Genomic DNA, 24,192 nt, shown 5'->3' with positions numbered 1-24,192 from the left:
TCTGTGTTGGTAAGCCGATTAAAAACTTGGCGTGGGTGAACACACTGCATATTGATTTGATAAATTTGACAACTCAGAAAACTTTGGAGACAAATTCTTCCATTTGTATTATTACATAATGACTATTGAAAACTTGGAAAGACTCATCCAGAGCATCAGGATATACAATTAGCCATTATATTGAGCTAAATCCTTTCTTGCAAAGTACAAGAAACAGTGAAGTTATATTAATAAACGCTTTGACTTAAAACTGTCCCCCTTATGCTAGAGTGCCCCAACTTAATGATGACCAGTGTTCGTGAATTACTTGATCTGAAAAAATTCTAGTCATCTTCAACAAAAATATCACTATAAAAATCGTTTGCTTTCTTAGTATCTAGAGACAATTAGGTATCACTGTTTTTATGACTTTGGTTTATATTGTCCATAATATATAATGTTAGTTGTATTGAAGACTTTATTTCGGATGTTCAGCTTATTCCATGAATAATTTTGTATGCTATTCTTTATTTTAGAAGCTGCCAATTTAATGACAGTCTGAAGTAATATAACTGCAACAGTGAAATGAATGATAGCGACAAAAATGACAGTCCTCTTTTTAAGTTTCACTCTAACCATCACTTACATTTTGGATTTGCTGACTTTCAGATTATTGTTAAAAGTTACCAAGACATTTAAAATATTTTTTTTCTATCAAATGTAAATTTATATATCTATACCTATTCATCATTTACGAAGAAGAAATCAGTCAAACTATCATTGTTTTCTTCCCCCCTCCCCCCAAAGTGTTATTTGTCAAAGACTTTGAATTAACTGTGGAATTTAAAAAATTTCATTTAGGATCCAAACACCTGGACATCATGTTTACAAGCACTGGCATTATCTCCCCGTTCTGAAACAGCAGAAAGTAGTCGGGTAAGTTCTAAAGTATTTGTTATGTCCTTATGAAACATACATTTTTATAAAATGCTTGTAATAATGAATACAGTACCTTTAAAGACCTGTTTGTTGAGGTAACAGAAAAATACAGTATAGGTAAACTTGATAAATGTATATTTGCCATATTAATGCATGAGTATTGCCAGAAATGTTTCAGGATGTGATAGTTTCTGAAGTCAATAACACATGTAGGCCTAAGTAAGCCATGAGTCAGTAGCAGTTCATTATGTGATCTGTAGCAAGGTTCGTGTTGAAGAAACACTAGCAAATGAAAAGAGGTTTGAATATAAAATTATAATAACATGTTTGGGTGTTCTTGCAGCATTAGACTCAATTTTTCAGTGATCGTCAAAATGCAGATGAGATTAAAAATGGGGATTATTTGTACCCGGCAATTCATGCAAGGAACACATTGTGAGATAAAGTATGAATATATTCTCCCTTAGAAACTGATAAACATCTGATGATCAATATTCAATAATGGAGAATTGCATGAAAAAGAGGATTTTACAGACTACACAAAACCCAGCTTGAAATCTAATTCTTTTTCACCATGTTTTAAATCAGGTCTTGGTTCAGATTTGCACTCTTCATGAAGTGTTGATAATTATACTTTCGTACCGTTTTTATGGTATCACTGATTTGTCTGCTGATTATTTACCGAGACTAGACTGTTTCAAATGTTCTTGATAATTAGGCAATTAAGTTCCTCAGACGGATAGTTTTGATTGGTGTTTTAAACACCAATGAGTTTCATTTATTTAAAAGCTACAACTCTATATGATTATTTTCTAAATTGCATTACACCTTATTAACTACTGTCGTGACTCTTTTTTAATCCTCTTGGATTTTGTACAGTTATACGATACAAGCACCATCAATTCTGATCTTTGCTTTATGCCAATCTGGAATTTCTGGTTCACTCGTGAGTTATTAAAGCATGAGTTACTTTTATTTTCTGAGCTCTATAGCGTATCAAAACATACACCATCTTCATTTAATTCTGCTGAAACATTAATGTTTCTGTGTTCTCTTTCCTGTAAATTTTTAAAAGTACTAGTGTATCTTCCGTTTTGTTTTTACTTTTTAAGTATAAAATCTCCAGGTATTGTACCTGTCAATAAATCAGCTATAACTAATTTATAAGGTTTATATCCAGTAACGGTATGCTTAATTCTATGACCAATAACACTGTTGTTTTTCTCATCCACACTCCACCAGATCATCTAAACAACGCTAGTGACTCAAGTAGAACAATATTTTTTATCTTTTGTTGTTTAGTTTCATTATACAAAATGTCTTTCATTTGGATGTTTTCTTTAGCACATGTTTATAATAAACTTTTTAGATATGGTCTTTTATAGCTTTTACCGGTGATCACAAATAGAATTTTTACCTATATTTTACTGATTTTCACATTTAGTTATTTTCAACATGTGAATGCATTAAATACAAACAAACATATATTTGATGAAACGTTTAAGAATGGATAATACTTTTTTTTTCTTTCTCACTTTCTAACTTATAATCATAATTTTTTTTATTTTTGTCACTTTTCATCATATTTCTGTAGTTTATTGTAATGATATTACAGATATCACATTTACAACAACTGAAATAATGTGCAATACTACATATCTTAATTTTGCTTAATATGTATCCTATATCAACAAAATTGATATATTTCTGAGTTATAGTTTTAGAACACACTAACTCCATATGAGGTTGTATGGAAAATTCGGCCCGAGTTCTTACTTTTGTAGCTTGATTGGTAAAAGAATTTGGATACTGTTTTATGGATTATGTATTTGTGTCCTGCTTGACTTTCAATACGAGAAATATCTTTAAAACTGCTATGTAGAACAGAAATATTTCCACAATTGTATGCCTGTTTTATGATTGGTCAGCTGCAGAGAGAGAGTGTGCTTTGTAATTACAAGTTTGACATTTTTCAAGAAAGAGATTCATTCTGTCCTCGTCACAATGATCCATTCCGTTGATCATATGAGTTACGTTTACATAATGTTAGAGCAGTATGTTAAACATTTCTTCTCTTACATCATCACAATGCAGTAGTCACCATAATGATTATCCAATCTTTAGTTTTCTTCAGAAGACAGAATAGTTTGGTTATTTTCTGTTATTCAAACTTCAACATCCAGGGCTGGCTTTAAGATTTTTTAAAATTATTTTAATTTAGTTTAGAGGATGGAACAGCTGAAATGGATCAATAGGTCCAATGTTGTCCCAAAACATTATGTTATGTTATGTCTACTGATGTGATTAAACAATTTATAAACTTGTATAATGCCCCCCCCTTATTTTTCAGTACATGATGCTTATACCTTTTTAATAGTTAGTGCACTGACTTGTAAAATAATCTTTTATTGTACCATGTTCTTTTGTCTAAGTTATTATTTGAATTTGCGAATACAACAACAACAACAGACACTTAATGCTTGAGAAAGACAGAAGCCATAATTAGTAATTAATAAACAATTTTCTTTTGGAATTTGTAACCGTGATTTTAATAATGAACAGTATTTTCCTCAGCCTTGTGCCTTTTTCTTTAAGTGATGTGATATTGTTAAATAAACTACACTTATTAAAGTTGAGCTATTTTCATGATAACAAATATTAATATGCTATTATTATACCTGGTTGATTTCTAGTCAAACAGCAGATCACCTATGATATCTCCTAGAACTTCTCCCCAGTCAATTCGTCGACCTCCTGGCATGCCCCCACCTATTCCTCCTCGAAGATCATCACCTACAGAAACACCAGGGCAGTCCCCAGGCACATCTCCAAGGTGTGTTTAGGATTTAATAATTATTAATAATTTACATTAAAAATAAGTGGTGTTCTTACTTTTAAAGATATTTATTACAACTTTATGTATGTTTAAACAAAACTACAAAGAATTTACAATGAGATTTATGTAATTATGTATACAAAACCACAAAGAACTTACAATGAAACTTATTTAATTATGAATACAAAACTACAAAGAACTTACAATGAAACTTATTTAATTATGTATACAAAACTATAAAGAATTCACAGTGAAACTTATCAGAAGCTATAATTTTGTTATACACATAAAAGCAGACTTGTGCTTAGGCAAAAGCACATCTCTTAACCTCTGTGACAATAAAAAATTTTGAAATAATTTAACTTAGTTTTTCTCTACCTATATTTGGAGGACTTGTGGTTAGGGAGCTCAACTCGCAATCTGTAGGTCTTGAGATCAAAACTCGTCACCAAACATATCCACCGTTTCAGTTGTGGGAGCATTTTAACATGATGGTCAATTCCACTATTTGTTGTTAAAGTGTAGCCAAAAAGTTAGCAGCGGATGATGTTGACTAGCTGCATTAATTAACTCTTAGTCTATCACTTCAAAATAGGGATGGCTAGTGCTAATAGTCCTTGAGTATCTTTGTGCAAAATTGAACAAACAGAAAATCTTTTATTTGTAATTTGCTTAGATTTATAAACATCAAATATAATTATACAATAATTATTCTTTTTTAATTTATTCTAGGCACCACCTTTTAGGCAATCCAAGTACAGAAGAACATATAAATGGGATAATTACCAGGATATCTGTCACTCCACAGAGCTCACCAGAAAACTCTGGTAAGAATGAAATTTCAAATTATTGTTAACTTATTATCATCAACAATTAAAGACTGACAAGAAAATATGAATAAATTTCTGATTAAAATTTTCGTTATTCTATCTGTAAAACTGTTCATCATGAGGAAAAGTAGGGCATATTTTTGAGAATTTGACTTTTCTTTAACATCCAAGCTTTAATTTGCTTATTGAATGGAAATTAAAAGGCTGAGGTTCAGAGGCTTTAAAATCACAAATTATGTTGTTAAAGTTTAGCATTAACATATAAGTAATGTAAATTTATTTCTTTGTAAAATACTGTAGCAAACTTTTCTTCTTGAAAAAGAACTTGACAACTAATATATGTACATATATTAAAGGAAACATTATTTTTTGCTACTTTTAAGGTATATGAGAAGATTTCTTTTTCTTATGAATGTAATGAGAGGCAATAGTGTATTTTTTGTGAATAAACTATTACTGTAAACTTATGTGATAAAATCTTCATCACGTTTAAACGTTTCAGTTTATTTAGATTATTTTATCTTTTACTTGTAAAAAGAACTCGTGAAGTGGTAAAATTTAGATTTTTCGATAGATAGACAGTAGTGATAAAAATACAAACTTGAATCTTTGTTAATGCACATATGTCCTTATTGGAGGTGTGAGCATCTCCTACACAGAAATCAAACATGATGACGAGGAAACAGAACCTTCGATGACTACTACAAAACCTGTGGCTTCCTTTCCTTCTCCAAGCAACCATGTGCTGATCAGCAGTTCATATGGAACTTGGCCAGGCCCATCTCCAGGTATTACTCTCACTCCCATCTCGTCTAGCTCTGCAAATACTGTCCAACAATGCTCCTCTCTCACCTCCACTCCATTCATGGAACCTTCCAACCTACCTGGGTTAGGCTTAACAACTCCAGATGTTGCAAGGGCACCCTCTCCCATGATGACAACACCCTCTACCACCCAATCAATTCATTATGCAGAACTCACAGAAATCACAGAAGAACCAAGTTATGCTAATACAGACTTAAATATAGGGCATGGTATGTAGAAATCAATTTTTTAAAGTGCTTCATTTGTCCTGAATATTTAATAAGAAAACGTAGATTTTAAATAACTCATAATTAAGGAAAATAATGTAGTAACGATTTTTATAAATCACTTAATCTCTCAACAGAATGGTTTATTTTATATATCTGTTAAAATCAATTAAATTCAGTAGATTGAGATTGCATATGTATCATCTAAATGTGTAAAAAGTTTCAATATATTTTCAAATAATATTCACCATCTAACAAGGTTTAGTTGGTTTTGTTTGTTAGACAATGGATTACACCCACTGTGCTTGCTTTGGAAATTGAAACTCAAGTTCTAATGAAAATTTTAACAAAGTATTTAACGTATGAATTTTATATATATACATATAATTTAAAGACAACAAGGAAGTTATTGGTCCATCTCATCCTCTAGTTATAAACAAAACACTCAAAACCAGCCCTTATCATTCAAATATTTATATATCTATCAAACCTTCTTTTGAATCGCTTAAATTAACTGCATCTACCACATTTGAAGACAACCTGTTCCAAAGGCCAACCACCCTGTTAGAAAAATAAAGCTGTTCTTGATGAAGATGATTCCTACCTTGCCAAAATTTATATTTGTGTCCTCTAATCTTACCATTAAGTATGGAAAAAAAGATGATGCATCAATAGTATTGATTCCCTTAACAATCTTAAACACCACATTTGAAGGCAACCTGTTCCAAAGACCAACCACCCTGTTAGAAAAATAAAGCTGTTCTTGATGAAGATGATTCCTACCTTGCCAAAATTTATATTTGTGTCCTCTAATCCTACCATTAAGTATGGAAAAAAAATGATGCATCAACAGTATTGATTCCCTTAACAATCTTAAACACCTCAATCAGATCCCCTCTCACTTTTGTTTTTCAAAGAGAAAATAATTTCCAGAAGATCTCAACCTATTCTTGTATGATAACTTTTCTGTACAAGGTATTATATTAGTATCCCTTCTCTGAATCCTTTCCAACAGTTATCTGTCCTTCTGAAGGTAAGATACCTAAGAATGAACACAATACTCCAAATGTGGTTCAACCAGTGTTGGTTATACAAGACTGTTTAGTATAAGAGTTATTATTTAGTTTATTTAGTGATTTAATGTTTAATGATAATTTAGTTTTCTTAACAAAAGTGTTAAAAGAAATTATTTTAAAAGTAATAGTTGTGATAAGTTTAGTTACATTACTCTCTATGAGTCATATGTTGTGTATGCATTTTATATTAGTTTTGCCATAACAGGCATTATCTAAAGTGAATTTACTCGGTGGTATTGTAACAAAAGATAAAAGATTCATAATTTGTCTTGTCAAAGGGTGTTCTAAAGTAATTGAACCCACCTGTGTGTACTTTGACAAAAAGGAGACAATTATTTAAAGCACTGGATACAACTGTGATAATCAATAGTGTAATGAGTTTTGTATATACATTTAACGTGTTTTGAATATATCATTTTAAAACAAGTGGATTGTAAGCTGTCCGTTTATTGTTCGAATTTATCACCAACAAGTCCCTGACACGTGCCGTAAAGAATCCCAGCCTACATAAAAACCTTGACAACCAATGACCTATACAATGAAATTATAATCTCTTTAGACTTGTATCCAATATTTTTGTAGATACAACCTAAAACCATATTTACCTTTCCAATACCAACAGCACATTGCTTGGATAGCTTAAGAGATTGATCAACTAGAACATCAATGTCCATTTTTCTGTAACACTCTTAAGGTTATTCCCATCAAAATTACACTCATAATTAAAATTATAATATCCTATATACATTATCTTAGATTTATTATAATTAAAAGCCATTTCACCAAATAATCAAAACCTTATCATAAAGCAGCAGTTCCTCACAGCAAGCTACACCCAAAACCTTAATATCATCAGCAAATTTAAACAATTTATTGACCATTCCTTCATCTGTGTCATTGATGTAAATCAAAAAGAGCAAAGGTCCTAACACTGCCCTGAGGTACCCTACTTGTGACATTAGTCCAGTGTAGCTAAACTCAATGTATAACAACCCTCTGCTGTCTTCAGTCTAGCCAGTTTTCTCTCCAATGAGCCACACCTACAGAAACAATTAGTTTTTAACAAGCTTTTCATGTGGCACCTTCTCAAATGCTTTCTGAAAATATTGATACACCAAATCTACACCCTTACCCTCATCTAACTAAGCAGTAACCTCTTCAAAGAATGTCAAAAGATTAGTTAGGCAAGATTTTTCCCTGGTGAAACCATGCACACTTTCAAATACATTTTAAACTTTGTTAAATATTTGTACAAAAACACCATTTATAAGATTTTCAAAAATTTTTCCCACCACTGGTGTAAGACAAACAGTGCTATAAATACTGAAATAATTTTTTTTTACCTCCCTTAAAAAGAGGTGTAACATTATCCAACTTTCAACCTTCTAGCACCTGTCCACTGCTAAAAGGTAGTAGCAAATGGCTCAAATATCTAATTCTTAATATCCTTCAAAACCCTTGATAAAACATCAGATGTTAAGTATTCATATTAGGGTTTCTACATTTATACTGTTTGTATTCTAGAAATAATCATACCACAGATTTAAAAACAGTTTAAGTTTAAAATTGTACCTAACAGTAAGACCAGTTTGTGTTTTTCACAAGTTTAGAATTTGATAAGAGCTGTAAACAATACCTTTTTTTTCTTTACTTAGTAGTTTCAAGTTCTTTAACACCAGGAAAAGCAGCAGCGGAAGTTCACGAGTTCCCTGTTGGTCCTGCAACTTCATCCCAAAATGCCAAAAGCTCTTTAACTCAGAACAACACAAAATATGAGAAAAGGTAGTCCTATTATGAGTGAGTTTACTTGAAAGAATGTGTATTCTTTCCTCAGATATAGAATGATAGATATATGAATAGCGATGATTATAGGACTTTTTGATGCATTACAGGGATAGTGTTTTGGTACTGAAGAACAGATGGGTAAAGGAATTGTGGTTGGGGGCACATAAGGAGGTAGGAATTGGGAAGGAAAGTTCACCTTCCTGGCCTCTGAATATTTTGTAGAGTATTTTTCATATTTGTAATGTAGTTCCTTTGCTATAATAAGGACTGATACAAATGTAACAAAATTGTACAGTTAAGCCTAATTTCCTTAAACTTGCATTTCTATTTTATAGCTTGATTAAGATATAACTGTGAGTAACTGTTAATCTATAATTTTGTACAGCAGAACTATACCTGTCAATTATTAGTTAATTAGGTTAACACACTTTAATTAATTATTAAGTTTTTAGTCCTAAGCCGATGTTTTTCAACCAGAGTACAGATTTAAAAAGATACTTAATGCAGCTATATTCATATTGAATTCCTCTCTGAATAAAATTTGATAATATCTTTGTAATGAGTCAGTAGAAAGCAACATTAGTGCGGTAAATTTCTGTAAATACCTGCATATAGTGCACACGTTTATTACAAAACATAATGAAGTTATTTACCATTTTTAGGCATTACAAATAGTTTTTTTTTAAACTACAAGCTTTTCAATAGTAACCTTCTGTAGTTAGACTTTATGTAGCAATTGTTATTTATTCTATGTTGTCCATTCCTTTAAAGTTAACGAAGCCCTGAAAGTTTGTAATCCATTATAAGAAAAATTGTATTGTAAAAAAGCAGACATACAATGCCCTGAGACTTAGATATAGAAAAGGAACATGCATCTCATTAGTTGATCATTTGGTTTTGTCAGCAAACAAATACCTTTATAGAATAATTTTGATCTGTGAACCAAAGGGAAGGCAAGTAATCGGCAGCAACCAGTTTGTGAAGCAGCTACTTTTTACAAAACAGCAGGAGCGACTGTCACTCTTATAACCTGGTAATCTAGTAGCGATAATAAACAATAATTGTATTCATAAATAAATTGAATGATATAGATGACCAAAGATAATTGATTTGTCAAGGATGAAAGACATCACTCATGGATGCCCTTCCACTTTCCTGTCATAAAAATCAGTTTAGTCTTGCTATTATATCATTACATTTGTGTATTGAAATAATTCTTACTGTATTTTCAGAACACGTCCGATGAAACCACTTGGCACAAGCTCTTTAGAAAACAAAGAAAATGATAGAGTTAGTTACGAAAATCTTCATATGGATTACATTGCTGCTCTTACCTCGGAAGGCTATACACAAGATGCAGTGATTCGTGCTCTAGGTATTGCTAGGAATGACCTAGAAATGGCAAGAGATATTTTACATGAATTTGTTAGCAAACAAAAATGACCAGAGTGGAGCTTCAGTCTTTCTCTGTACAAATGCTGCCTCAGAAAAATGTGTTCATGTAAAACTTTAACAGTGACAGAGATTTTCCCTTTATCCTGGAAAAAAAAAAAAGACAGATTAATCTATTTTCAAAGTTTCTCAGTAGCTGTTCTAATTTAACCCATGGAGTGAAGCGGGTATTGAGAAATTGAGTTGTAACCTAGTCAGTTAGTTTACTTATGTAAATGTATACTTTAATTTCTGATAAGAATCTCATTCTACAAGTTTTTCCCAATACACAGGTGAAGAAGGTGGCATTTATATAAATCTATACATACTTAAAAATTGTGTGCCATGGAAAAAAAAAATACTTGTACATTTTACTAAGAGTAATGTACTTTAGTGTAAAATGTTTTAATTTTGTCCAAAGGTTGTTTTTCTATCATTTTTGATAACTTTCAATGAATCAAAGATAATTTATTTACAAAAAATTTAAATCAAATATACTTTTCGGGAATAATGAAGACATTGTCTGGCTGATGTGGTATATTTATACATCAATAAAACTGAAATGTTGGCACAGTGTTTAGCACTCAGTGTTTCTTTTCACTTAGTCACTTTTTTCTCAATCCTTTCTTGTTTGTGTGTATAAAGACACACACATACGGGATAGGCTATGGCAAACCTCCCATAGGAAAATGAAACTATAAATAATAAAATAAATCTTTATTCATAATTAATTTGTATTTGCATGATCGTTGAATCATGAACGTTCCAAACGTCTACACTTTATCAATGTCTATATGACATCTCTTGACAACTGACGCATGCAACTTTCTTGCACAAGTCTGGAGTTAGAGTCTGAAAGGATAAGTTGATATCTAAACTACGCAACTTCATTCTTTTATACACATAAGGAAAAATTTATTATCGGTAGTATTATTTCAGGTTGGAGCTCTATGATCCACTCTGTACACACACACACGTACACAACCTTTTGAAAGGAAAAGCTAGTCAATGTCTAGTGCTTTTTTACTATGTATCCAACTTATTATGAAATATGCTATAAAACTGGTCACAATTATCATTAGCACAACAGTAACATCCCATTTTCATAAAGCACCGAGTTCTTCATCCATTAACAGCTCCACACACACACACACACACTCTGTGCATAATTATATATATCCATTGCATTCTCTTACTCTCACTACTACTATATGTATTTATGTATTTGAATGTATCGCCTTATTTTCCCTGTGCTGTATAACTTGTTAAAGGTCGAACCTCTTGTTATATTTTCAAGAGGTGATGTAAATATGGAATGTATAATTATTGTTTAGAGTATTTTGCATAGATTAATGAAGAGATTAAAAGTCCTTAATTACACCATCTTTATATGTACAAGTTGTTAACAATAAAAAGAAAATTAAGACAAATACAAAATTTTGTAGATGGTTTTCTTTCACATAATAAAAATACAGTAATAATAAATATATGTTTAACGTATTAAAAATATTCGTTGGTTACAGAGTCCTCCCTAACAGCATATAAATCACACAAACAAAGATATCATCAGTATCGTAATTGATTCCTCAAATTATTACGAGTTTCCTATGCATAATTTATGCAAAACATCAGTAATTTCTCACAGCTGTTTTGGTCAGTTCTTTACACGGAGAATTGAAAAAGCCCCCCCCCCCCCACCCACACACACAAAAAATGTAAAATTAATTAATATGTAGATGTCACCAGTAATGAACAGTACAAAAACAAGTTAGTAATTTGATGTTTTTGCTTATGACAAAACCATAAGTATCTTCTTTTGAACTTTTTTCCAATAATTGTTTTCTAAAATTCCACAGGCCTATTTCCATTACTGACAGATATATTTAAAATTCTTCTAAAACACTAAGTTTTTTAAATAATTTTTATACACGTTTCTATTAGCCTTTATGTTTATCTTCGTACATCAATTACTTTGAATTAACTCCTCTCGAAGATGTATATATATATATATAAACATGAATTTAAAACTTCTGATTCAAAAATATAATAACAGCAACTTTTACCTGATGATGACCCTATACTATGGGTTGAAACATTGTAATAATTAAAATAAGAACTTGCCTGTTGTAAAATTTGCTGTTACTGTATTTTTGAACTAATTATTTAGTTCAGTAGGTTCCTCTCTAAACATTAAAACTTCTGATTATTCCCACAAATACACGAGTTTGTACAATACAGTGTACATTCAGCAGTACAAGCAAATGTCGTACTCCCCATGCATACGATGCCAGTCCCTTGCAGGTTAACCCCCTGCCATCAGGTGGTACCCATTTCACAATTGGAGTAAAATGTTTTCCCTACAGAAACAACTTACTTATTTTAGTTGGCATTAATTTAAAAGTTTAATTTTTAAATTTATTTTATTGTATGTAATTATGTGATTTGATATGCAAGAATGGTTTTAGTTAGAACCCAGGTGATCTTAAGCTATATCAATCAAGAACAGGCAACAGTGAGGTTGTAGAGGGCCATCAAATCCACAAAAGGCTTTGGCAGGATCGAGGCTTATTTTAGTGGATTGCATAATGAAAGCATTCAATTCAGAAACATTAATTATAGCATGTTAAAATACATTTGTTAGTAATTTATAATTTCGTTGCAAATCTTGCACTTTGAATGTCTAGGGACCTTTTGAAAATTAAATAAAAACTGTAAATATTCTAGTATACAGTTCTAATAAGGATGCAAATGCCAGATCTTATATCTTTTCTTACATATCATTAATATAAATATGAATGGTCAGCACTTGTTTATTATCTAAAACTTAAATAATTAAAATCAACGTTTTATATACTTACACAATTTTAAAAACTTTATTGAAATTGTTGTCATATAAAAACACAAAAAATCTACATCTTATACATTTGTTTATAGAACTTTAAATGTATGTTCAAGACAGGAAGGTTTATGTAACGAACTGTTAGTAATTAAGTACATAGCCGTTGAAAGAGAATATGAACCAAATATAGTAGAAAGAGCATTTAAGAAATTAACAAAGGTTCAATGTTAGTTAAAAAATATTACGTTAAGATCTGTTTATGAAGAAAAACAAAGAAACTTTAGGTTTACCTTATATTCCAGTATTAAGAGGTCAGTTATTTAAAGCTTTTAAGAAGCAACAAAACTTTTATCCCACCTTCAAACCTATAAATAAGATTAAAGAAAGAAATATTAAAGATAAAATAGAATTAGAAGATAAAACTGTGATTTACAAAATAGAATGTGGGAGAATTTATATGGAACAAACTAAAAGGAATTTAAAATACAGACTACAGGAAAATAAGGGTTACGTAAAAAATAATAAAATAGAAAACTTGGCTAAAGCAGAACACGTAAAAGCAATACAACACAATTTTAGCTCAACCTCACAATATTATAGCTTTAAACGTCAGAGAATCACTAGATATAATCAAATTGAAAAAACAAAAAGAAGTATTAAACAGAGATGAAGGGTCACCAAGTCAGTGCATTGATATTTGGCATGATGTATTTTAAAGGTTGACCAAGGAATTACCTAAATAACAATGCATTGTAATATCATGACATGGGAAAAATTATAAATTATTGTGTCTTGTAATTAACTCCTGAATATGAAATACAGGATGTTGAAACAATGTACATGTAGAGCGTGTATTTAACGTGGAAGCCATTGGGAACTTCAATAATTTTTAAAATTGTGTAAATATAAAACATTGATTTTTTTTAATTACTATTAAACATCATCAATATTTCAGTCCAAAAGTAGCAAATAATGTACTAAATTTATTTTTAATAAAAATTTACATGTTATATTACAGCTAAACACTTTGGTCCAGTGATGCCAATACATAATAGGGTGAACTTGCCAACTGTTGGTGTGCCAGGTAAATAGTTTTTTGGCAGGATTGGTGCCACTCCTGAGCTGCCATTTGTCCATCTCTCATATAGGTTATACCATAACATACAAGCTAATTATAAAGAAAAGCTTTTATTTAAAATGATTGTGTCTTACAAACTACTTGTTCTAGGGGGGGACACATTTCTACCAGTAGCACGTTGAAAATTGTACATTTATATTCAAGTAAGTTTGGGCTTGTTATAGAATGTTTCAAAACAGCGCTACGTTGTATACCTAAATCACGTTCCTTGCTAACTAGTACTGCTTTTATTTCCCTTCATTCTTTCTCTTTCACGAAAATAAGACTTATGATTTGAAAAAAGTATTTCAGTGTACTGAATATTGACGGTCAACAAATATTGCCCTGAATAGATGATTCTTACACTAACTTTAAGTAGGGTTAAGTCTGAGATGCTGATTTAATAATAATAAAAAGCATACTGAACACCATCTATAACAGTGTTTTTTTTTTGAAACACCATGCGCCACATCCAAACTTTTCTGAATAAAAGTTATGATTCTCAAATCACGAAATTTAGGACAAGTACTTTTAAAGATGTAAATATTTTAAATACAAGGTTTACTCTGTAACCATAATGTATAAACACAAACAAATGTTTATGTATCAAAATATATCTTTTCAAATTAGGAAAATATTTCTATAATAAAAACTAACAAAAATAAATCTCGAACTTTGAAACACATTTATGCCAGTGTATGCCACCAAACTGTAAGACATAGGGCTATGTTTTTAAAAACAGTCCTCTTTCCTCAGGCAGCCCCCCCCCCCCCAAACACACACACAGAGGCTCAGCAGTAATTATGACAGCTTATAATGCTAAAAATCTAGGTTTTGATACCCATGGTAGGCACAGCATAAATAGTCCATCGTGTAGCTTTGTGCTTAAAAACAAAGAAACAAACAAATTCCACAGGCAAATACAAGCTGCTAAAATAAGTGATACAATGACATTTAAATCTTTTTTTTCTATTTTCAATTTTTGTTAATCATGATTCAGACATGCATAAAATGTGACTCAACAAATCTAATTTGAGGGTTAAAAATGTTTCAACAAACAGTTTGATTCTACACATTATATTTATTCATTTGTCTTTGTGTTAATACAGGTAGGTATGTACAAAATACAAAATCACTGCAGCATCTACTAGTTGTAACTTTACATTTAATATTCATTAATAATAGCACTAAAATTTCATGATTAATGTGAGAAATATAAGTCTTGGCACTCCATGATTGTTAGTTGCTAAATCTTACAAATATGTTAAAACAAAAATGCTCACATGTGAACAGAATTATACATCATTTCTATAAATTAAAATCCATAATATATTTTCCAGATAACACAAAAAAGAAACTATTCCAGTGTTATGTCATACTAATTCAAAAGGAAGAATACATCAGCAATGATGTTTTAAATTAACTAAACACAAAATCACCGGTTTAACATCCAAAGATCTTACAAGGGGAAAAATAAAAAACACTAATGAAACAGCTGAAAGTCCAAAATAGGGATTTCTCTATTGAAAAAATTATTGCCATAAGTTTTCATAAACAAATCTTAAATCTTTCTTCAAAGGATTATATATTTGTTATTAATTAATATTTATAAAATGTGAGGATGACAAAGTTATCGGTTAAGGCGCTCGACTCGAAATCTGAGGGTCGCGTGTTCGAATCCCCGTTCCACCAAACATGCTCGCCCTTTCAGCCATGGAGCATTATAATGTGACAGTCAATCCCACTATTTGTTGGTAAAAGAGTAACCCAAAAGTTGGCAGTGGGTGGTGATGATTAGCTGCCTTCCCTCTAGTCTTACACTGCTAAATTAGGGATGGCTAGCGCTCATAGCCCTCGTGTAGCTTTGGGCGAAATTCAAAAACAAACAAACAAACCAAACTGCCATGAGCACATATTTTTCAATATTTAGAGCACTGCCATAACTTTCGATTTAGACTTTAAAAGTAATTATAAAATGTTTTCAGAAATAGCCATGCAATAAACCATTAATTTGATAATTAATAATAAAAATAATGATTTTTACTTGACAGTTTTTACAATCTGAGAACATAATCATATGTGAAATATTTCAGACATTCATTTCTGAAACATTTGATATTAATATGTCAAAATAAACTTGTCACTGAGGGAGCTGTTTCTCTATAGAACTTGTAGCGAAAAAATTACCTGGCCATACCGGGCCTTGGCAGTTTGGAGTTTTGAAGAAAGATTATTCTCCTTCAATCTTTCCAAAGTTACTTTCAGATAACTAATGAACTATTAAAACGTGTGATTTTGTTTTTATTATCTATCAAAAAAGTAAACTTGGAACTGGCAGAGTTGTTTGTCTATAAATGTGGTACAGAAAGGGTTTAAAGTGCTTGACTGTATGAAAGCATTGGCATTAGTTTTTTTAGACATTCATAGAGGAGGATATTGAAATGAAATTTTTTAATATTTCTCATTCCCTATAACTTATCTAAAACTTGTCAACTTTAATACACTTTTCACACTCGGTACTTAAAAATTAATTATGGTTAAATTAACCGTCCTGAACTGATTCCTCTAACTCAATATTAAAGGAAGTCAAACCAAGTGAATAAAAAACAAACAGAAAACGCCCGATGTTGATTTGAATGTTGTGACTGTGTTTTTTTGATATTCAGAATATAAAATCCACACTGTATTTAGCATTTTTTAATTTTAAACATTTGCATAGTTTAAAAATACATTATCCTTATTAGTAATTAACTATATAAACAACTTTCAGTTTGGCGACACAATATCATTCCACAAGACAACATTTAAACAAAAATAACAAATGTATATTTAAACAGTATACACAATAAAAACTGAACTAATACTCGATCGAAGTTACTTTTCACTAGCAAACAGTTTTGTCATACATTTCAAAGAGCTTTTTTTTCAACTTCATACTTTTTAGAGCTTGGATAAGTTTACGAAAATCATTTATCATTGTTAAGTTCTTTTCTCTTAATACAAAGTAAAGTTCCAAAACAAGAAATTATTTGTTAATGCCATTATGGAGACTTTGTGAACTTTAAATTCAGTGTTTTTTTTTTTATGTGTCAAAAAACACAAAGTTGGATATGAAGTACTGTTTAAAAAAAAAAAATTCAATAAGTTACTAATTGGGACTATTCAACATCCTCTTCAACCCAAGCAATAATCTTCCCATCCCAGCCAGGAAGAATCTCATCATCATGCATAACCTGAAATGTATATGATTTAATAATAAACAAACTATACTTGACCCACAAAATATTTGTGGTAATTTTCATGCCCTTCACTTGAATTTTCCTTATTCTATCATTTTCATGCATGCCATTTAAGCTATGCTTTCTTGCAGGCATTATGTTATATCGATAAATCCTGGTCTATTTGAACAAATCTTACACAGTCAGACAAACAAACTCACACAGACATAACTTTATTTAATAAAACTACATGTACACAACTTTACTTAATAAAAACTACACCTAAAGTAAACAATAAAGTAATGTTACTTATAATAGTGTACAGAGTATTAAACAGTAATGAGCATTCACTGTATGACATAGATTTAAGAGTTGAAACAAAGAAACTCACAAAAATGATAAATGAAACCCGTACTAAAGAAAAAAGTAGCTAAAAGATGTATGTCATCAGTCTATGAAACGAACCAAAGGTAAATTATTACAAAGTAAAGTAAATTTAAAGTTGTAATGAAGGCAAACTTAGCTAAATATGCAGAAACGTCCGAATATGTGTTCACAAAGTGATAAGAATATAATTTTGAACAAACTGTACATGCGTATTTTAAACCCGAATAAGCTGATAAAGACCATAAAAATTGTATATAGCATAATTTTTTTGTAAGGGTTAAGTGTTGTTTGTGTGAAATACTTTGCAAACTAGAGTTTAAATCAAAGCCAGTCATCGTGCGATGACAACAAATTATGCCATCGTGTACCATACTCATTGCATTTAAAAATTTGACAACACATAAACAAACAGGTAAGGTTATTCTGAATTGAAGAGCCAATAGGAGATTTGTAGCATTTGATCAAAACATTTGTAAGTTCTAAACAGACAAATGCAAACATATTATTTATATTGATAGTTAATCATTGTTACACTAGTCTCATTTTATCACAGTGTACTGAGCCTATCTGAAATATACAGAACTTTACACATAACAGAATAAGTAGGTATGTAGGGAGAAAGTCTGAATAATGTATGAAGGCAAGAACAGTTAACTGCAAATTTATAAGAATGAAATGCACATACTACAGTTGTATCTTGTTGCAGATATGACTCAAGGCAACATATATATGCGTGTGTGAGAATTATAGCTGGAGCATTATGGCACAGCTCTTCCAAGTATATAGCAAAGATATGCAAGGTTTGGAGCACATCAATTAAAGAATAATATACTGTTAACAGCATTGTGGCAAGGGAAGATCAGTATATCCATACAAGGACATAAAAGTGCTTAATTCATCCCTCCACACCCAGGACTTCTACCGCCAAAACTTATAAAGGATTCCCTCTTCCATAGAAAGCAGTTACTTACAAATAGCACATATTCCAAATAATCGTGTACAAGATGAATTCATAAAGATTTTACCATTGTAAAGAATCATAAGTCACACTGTAGAAGCTGCTCCAAAGAAACAATTATAAGAGAAACACATGCTTGTGAAATGTGGAAATTTGAATGAGGTCTGGGTGAACTTGTATGCTGTGATAAGAAACAGGTGATTTGGTACCAACCATAAGGTGATTAGGGCTTTCCAGCTGATATGACACAAGTTTTATGACTGGTACAGGTTTTTTATGGGGAAATGTAAACATCATGCACTACAGGAAAGCAAAGATAGATTTTTAGTTGCTATTGATGCCAATTACAAGAAATTTAATTTTTTGTCATTAGGCCTAGAAGGTATAATTAATTTTGAACTGACAAACCAAAGGGAAGGCAGGTAGTCTACAGAATCCATCCCTAACTCTCAGGTATCTGATTGAAGAGTGTAAGTTGAGTATCACACTTATAGCACACCCACGGCTCCACATTTTTGCAGCAATGATATGTTAACCATGCTTACATATTCAGAGCCTCAGCATGCTAACCATTAAGACACACATTGCCTAGGATACATTAAAAGTGTCAAATTACGTATTTCAGTCCAAAACAGCATTTCCATAAAATGGAGTTAGTATTCAGGCTATCTTCTTCTCGCACGTATTTTAGAAGTCACTTGACAGTGAACCACTGACTTCTTTATATTTGGTTTGCTTAAATGTAGTCATGGAAGTTAACCTTCAGTTCATGCACAGTTCATCAAGGCATGTTGTCTAAGATTGTCTATGCCATCCTTTGCAGAAACGTATTACTATTGAAATTGTGGTGTTGTGAAAAGTGCCCAATCATTTCTGTCAAATTGAGTATGCTTGATGGAGATAACTTACACATAAGGTTTTATATACTGAGACGAATGTGGTTTTTACCTGATGACGGAGATAACTTACACATAACGTTTTATATACTGAAACAAATGTGGTTTATACCTGATGACGGAGATAACTTACACATAAGGTTTTATATACTGAGACAAATGTGGTTTATATATATCATATGCTGAAAATCTTTACTTACATTTTCGTGGATTTCCAAATCTATCTATATATTTTTATTATTTTGGTCAAAATGATAACTCTTGAAATCCTACACTTGCTTGAATATTGAAAATTGTTTCAAAGTCACAATTTTTCAATTACCAAAGCTTTATTTCTATTGGTTCTATTGACCAATCAGTGTAATAGTAGTAGTAATCATCATCTGCTTAAAAACCTTTCTTAAATTTTGTTTCTTTTCTGTAACCCTTTGGAAGTCATAATAAACTTTAGCATATCTAATAATCACATATAAAAGTTTGGAAAATTGATAAAATAAAACACAATCTCACCTCTTCCTTTATTATACCAAACTCATTATCATAGGTTTTGAAGTGGTAACGAAAGTTTCCTGATCTGTCAAATAACATTTTAAAATCTCCAAGTCTGATATCCCCAATCCTAATGTAAAGAGTACAACAATGAAATCACTTTATTTAAAATGCTACATGAATTGGTTTACATTATGACTAAATTAGATTTCTGGATATTGCACAAAAGTTTAAAAAAAGTTCAAACTTATTTTCCAACTACTGACAATTACTGCAGCCAATACAAAGTAGTAAGTTTAGGTGAAAAAACAATTAAACCAGAGAAAACTTCTAAGCAAATAAACCCCAACTAACTCTGCTGACAACTATCAAGATTCAAGAAAACTATCTTTATATAATCAAACATTATAAAATAATGATGGACTCTTTTTAAACTTCTCACAGTTTCAGGTTTAAAAGAATAGATACGAGTAAGTGCACGTGCAGGCAACAGCTAGACTAACAGATATTATAGATAGTGATGAGCAACAATCAGAGGGCACTGGTTACTAGAAATCAGTAAGAATAAACAGTCAGAGGGAACACTAAGAAGCAACAATCAGAGGGCACTGGTTACTAGAAATCAGTAAGAATAAACAGTCAGAGAGAACACTAAGAAGCAACAATCTGAGGGCATTTGTTTAACAATAGAGAAGGTTTTTGTTTTTTGGAAAATTTTACACAAAGCTACTTGAGGGCTATCTGCCCTAGCCATCCCTAATTTAGAAGTGATAGACTAGAGGGAAGGCAGCTATCCAACACCACCGACTCTTGGTCTACTTTTTTTTATCAACAAATAGTGGGATTAACCATCATATAATAATTTTTTTTAAACTGTTCTCACATTTATCAGCCTATTAAGAAACTAAAATATTTGACAAAACTTATTTTTTTTAAGATAATCAGTATTTTGGATTTAATAATCTTTCTTTTTTAACCTAAAATACAATTTGTAATCTGAGGAAATAATAAAAGCTAAAAATATCTTACTTCAAACATTACAAAAAAAAGATTTCTACCTCTTAGGAATAACAGACATGAAGGGGGTAGGAGATTTTTCCATGTAGTACACAACTTTTGTTAATTGACTTTTGTCAGTGAGGGTTAGTTCTTTTGGCTGGTTGTGAAAAACTGAAAATATACACACAAACATACATATTAAAGTCACTTAAAACATACTTTAAAAAATAGATTCAATAATTTTTTCTGAGATAAAATAAAAAAAAAATTAAAGAAGAGTTAAAGGAATGAAAAATTAAGTAAAAACAGACTTGAAAAAATCACTATGGCATACCAATGTGATAGAATCTGACGTTTTTGTGTTGACTTAGTGGTTAATGACTGCAGTATGGTTCAATGTTATATTTTATTAGTGTGTGTTTATGCTGTAGAAAGTGTACTGATATTTTTATGTAGAATTTTACCAATACTGTTTTATATTTAAAAATGTTTTAAGCAGTTCTACTTACTATATTCTGTATGTGCACAGTAATGATAAAGATTATTTGTTTTGTTGAGGGTTATCTGCACTTGCCTTCTCTTATTTTGAAGTGATGGACAAGTGCTACTGCAGCTAGCTAGTCAACATCTTCCACCATCAATTCTTGAGCTACTCTTTACCAATGAATAATTGGATTGACTATTGCATTATAATGCTCCCACAGTTGAAATGATAAGTATGTTCATTAATGAGTTTCGATCTTGTGACCTTCAGATTGCAAGTTGAGTGTCCAAACCAACATATCCAAAATAATAATAATTAGAGCTGAGCAATTAACTCAATTAATTGATTACCTAAAAGCATCAATTACATCAACTAGTGTCATGTAAAATAACTGATGAATGCAAATTATGATCTAATCGATTAATGTCACTAAAATCATCAAAATTAGTTTTTCCATTTATCATTGGTTTCGATCAGTAGAACTGTCCAAGTAATCAAAATATTGCCATTATTATTAATTCTCATTATTATTTTTGATTAATTCAAGATTTTTAAGCTTAATTGATTAGTTTCATAACTCATAAAAATAGTGAAACTAATTGAAATTAAGGTTTTGATTATTTCAACGATCCTAGTCTTAAAAAAACAAATTTAAATATAAATGTTGTTTTTTTCCACATTTTTCTTAATTCATCCATTGTGGCTCAAAACCTAAGGTGTGTAAAAATAGCATTTCAGATCTATCTTTTGTCTCCCAATAGCCTTTTCATTCCATACCAGAACACATCAGTTGTGCTTGATGATCAGCCACAAAACTATAATTTTAAAAGCATTATTCTGCATATATAAATAATGTTTCGAAGAGTCTTAGGTTTTTTGAGCTGTAATGGACAAATTAAGTGTAATGTGAAAAAAAAAAGCATCATCTATTGTTAACTTCATTTTTATAATAATTTTTAGGCTTATTGTATTCCAGTAATGCACCAGCTTTTGCTGCTTAAACTTTAATTATCCAAGTCTTATGTGAGAATAATCAATTCTTTTTTTTAACACTTAATCGAGTAATGACCACAATGATCAATCAATTAACAAATTCCATAACACAAGTGATTAATTCATTCACTTTTCATAATAGAAAATGTAAAGATATTAAAGGAATGACTGAAGAAACAACTTTATCAGCTGTGTTTTTGTTTTTAAATAAGTAATGACTTATCAAGATTTATTGGCAATTTTTTTTTTAAATTTCATACAAAGCAACTCTAGGGCTATCTGCATTCGATGTCCCTAATTTAAAAATGATAGAATAGAAAGAATGCAGCTAGTTAACATTACCCACTCCCAACTCTTGGATTACTCTTTACCAAAGAATAGAGGGACTGACTGCCACATAATAACACCCCCATGAGTGAAAGAGCAAGCATGTTTCAGGAGGGGGATTTGAACCCATGACCTAGATTGCCAGTTAAAGGACCCAACCATCAGTTATTAAAGTATTCTAGTGATTTCTCACATTAACCAAATATTCTAAGCTTGAAGTGTTCACTTGTAAATTTGCTCGTAATATCACTATCAGACAGGGGTCAATTAATCACCCCTATTATCTGACCAGATCTATACAAATCTCACAATTTTAACCCATTCACTGTAACTGGTACATATATGGCCTCTAAATGTTTTTTCTGTTCACTATGTTAACTCAGAGTCAATGCTATCTAGTAAATCCATAAAATAATCTGAATCCCAGCTCCGTTGGCTCTTGCTGCTGTAGCAGCAAGATGCTGTTATACAGGCCTCTGATATCTTGAGTGCATCTGATGTATAGCGGAATGTCAATGGACAACATTACCACAAAAATTAACAATCCAACATCTCGCACGGGAATTTTAATAGCAAGAATCCAAGCGTGTACCAACTGCAGTGAACAGAAAAAACTTCAAAGGCCATATATGTACCAGCCACAGTGAACGAGATAATGACCAACAAAGCAGATTCCCACCATCAAATACATAATTTCGTGTTTATACAGAAAACATGAATGAAAGCATACAAAACAGTTTTCCTGGATTTATTTTTTTTTAGTGATGTCATCATAAAGAAAAAAGCCTTATAAGTCTAGTGAACAACTGAAAAACACTATTCACTAACAATACATGCAAAGGAGTTCAACTAAAATCCTTATTAATGAATGACTAACAAAATTTTAAATGGTGTATTCTAGTGTTCTAGTGATTACATTCTAAATGATGTCACAGTAAACCAAAACAATAGTTCTTATTCAAGATACACAAAAAAATGGGTTTCAATACTCATGGAAGGCACAGCACAGATAGCCCATTGTGTAGCTTTGTGTTTGAAAAAACAAGCTTATTTTACATTTTGTAAACTGACCCACAGAGAAAGAAAAGGTACACATAACTATTGGAGTTAAATTATAAGAAAAAATAGACCTAAAAAAATGATAAAAACTATAATAAGATACAAAATGGTATCAGATATAAAAATTAAACATTTTACTGTACCTTGGTCCTGATCATGCGAGACCTCATTTGGAGTAAAGCAAGAGGAATGTCCTGCACTGTGCATCTCACCGTTATGTTGCTTTAAAACCTGTGGGTTTATCTGCAAAATGAAAATAAGCTTATTTAACACAAAACATTTGTCTTTATCAATGGAAACCAAACTCTGTAATATTTGGTTACCAGGCATGGTTATTACAAATTACTCGATTTTATAATTGGAAACCAAACTACACAGTTTTGATATCATCCTTCATACTAGCAGGTAAAAATAATCCATGCAACTGAAATGAAAAAAATCAACACTCTGCCACAATTTAATTCTTCGTATTGTTTGCCGACACTAGGAAGCTGGCTCACAGGCACACTCCCAATGAAA

General features: G+C 31.1%; 2 protein-coding genes across 16 annotated transcripts in view; one reads left to right on the top strand and one right to left on the bottom strand.

The window, feature by feature from the left end:
- Positions 1–10,807, top strand: part of LOC106459743 (E3 ubiquitin-protein ligase CBL-like) — a 42,785-nt gene extending 31,978 nt beyond the window's left edge. The window contains exons 7-12 of one of the 3 annotated variants that reach the window (XM_022386301.1): positions 841–915; positions 3,612–3,751; positions 4,487–4,581; positions 5,223–5,618; positions 8,350–8,473; positions 9,709–10,807. In XM_022386301.1, coding sequence (XP_022242009.1) covers positions 841–915; positions 3,612–3,751; positions 4,487–4,581; positions 5,223–5,618; positions 8,350–8,473; positions 9,709–9,919 — 1,041 coding nt within the window. In that variant the 3' untranslated portion in view covers positions 9,920–10,807. Of the gene's footprint in view, positions 1–840; positions 916–3,611; positions 3,752–4,486; positions 4,582–5,222; positions 5,619–8,346; positions 8,489–9,708 lie in introns of all 3 variants that reach the window. The other 2 variants (XM_013919399.2, XM_022386302.1) reach the window with 2 other exon arrangements.
- A 6,196-nt stretch (positions 10,808–17,003) lies between these two features.
- LOC106459749 (dixin-A-like) overlaps positions 17,004–24,192 on the bottom strand; it is a 60,527-nt gene continuing 53,338 nt past the window's right edge. For all 13 annotated transcript variants that reach the window (XM_022386287.1, XM_022386289.1, XM_013919406.2 and 10 more), the window contains 4 exons: positions 23,817–23,916; positions 20,870–20,981; positions 19,833–19,941; positions 17,004–17,096 (listed from right to left, as the gene is read on the bottom strand). In XM_022386287.1, the coding sequence (XP_022241995.1) occupies positions 17,022–17,096; positions 19,833–19,941; positions 20,870–20,981; positions 23,817–23,916 (396 nt within the window). In that variant the 3' untranslated portion in view covers positions 17,004–17,021. The remainder of the gene's footprint in view (positions 17,097–19,832; positions 19,942–20,869; positions 20,982–23,816; positions 23,917–24,192) is intronic.

The sequence above is a fragment of the Limulus polyphemus genome, unplaced genomic scaffold (assembly GCF_000517525.1).
Source record: "Limulus polyphemus unplaced genomic scaffold, Limulus_polyphemus-2.1.2 Scaffold656, whole genome shotgun sequence".
NCBI classification, from domain to species: Eukaryota; Metazoa; Arthropoda; class Merostomata; order Xiphosura; family Limulidae; genus Limulus; species Limulus polyphemus.
Note: the sequence above shows the minus strand (reverse complement) of the source record. Positions and strands in the feature narration are given on the sequence as shown.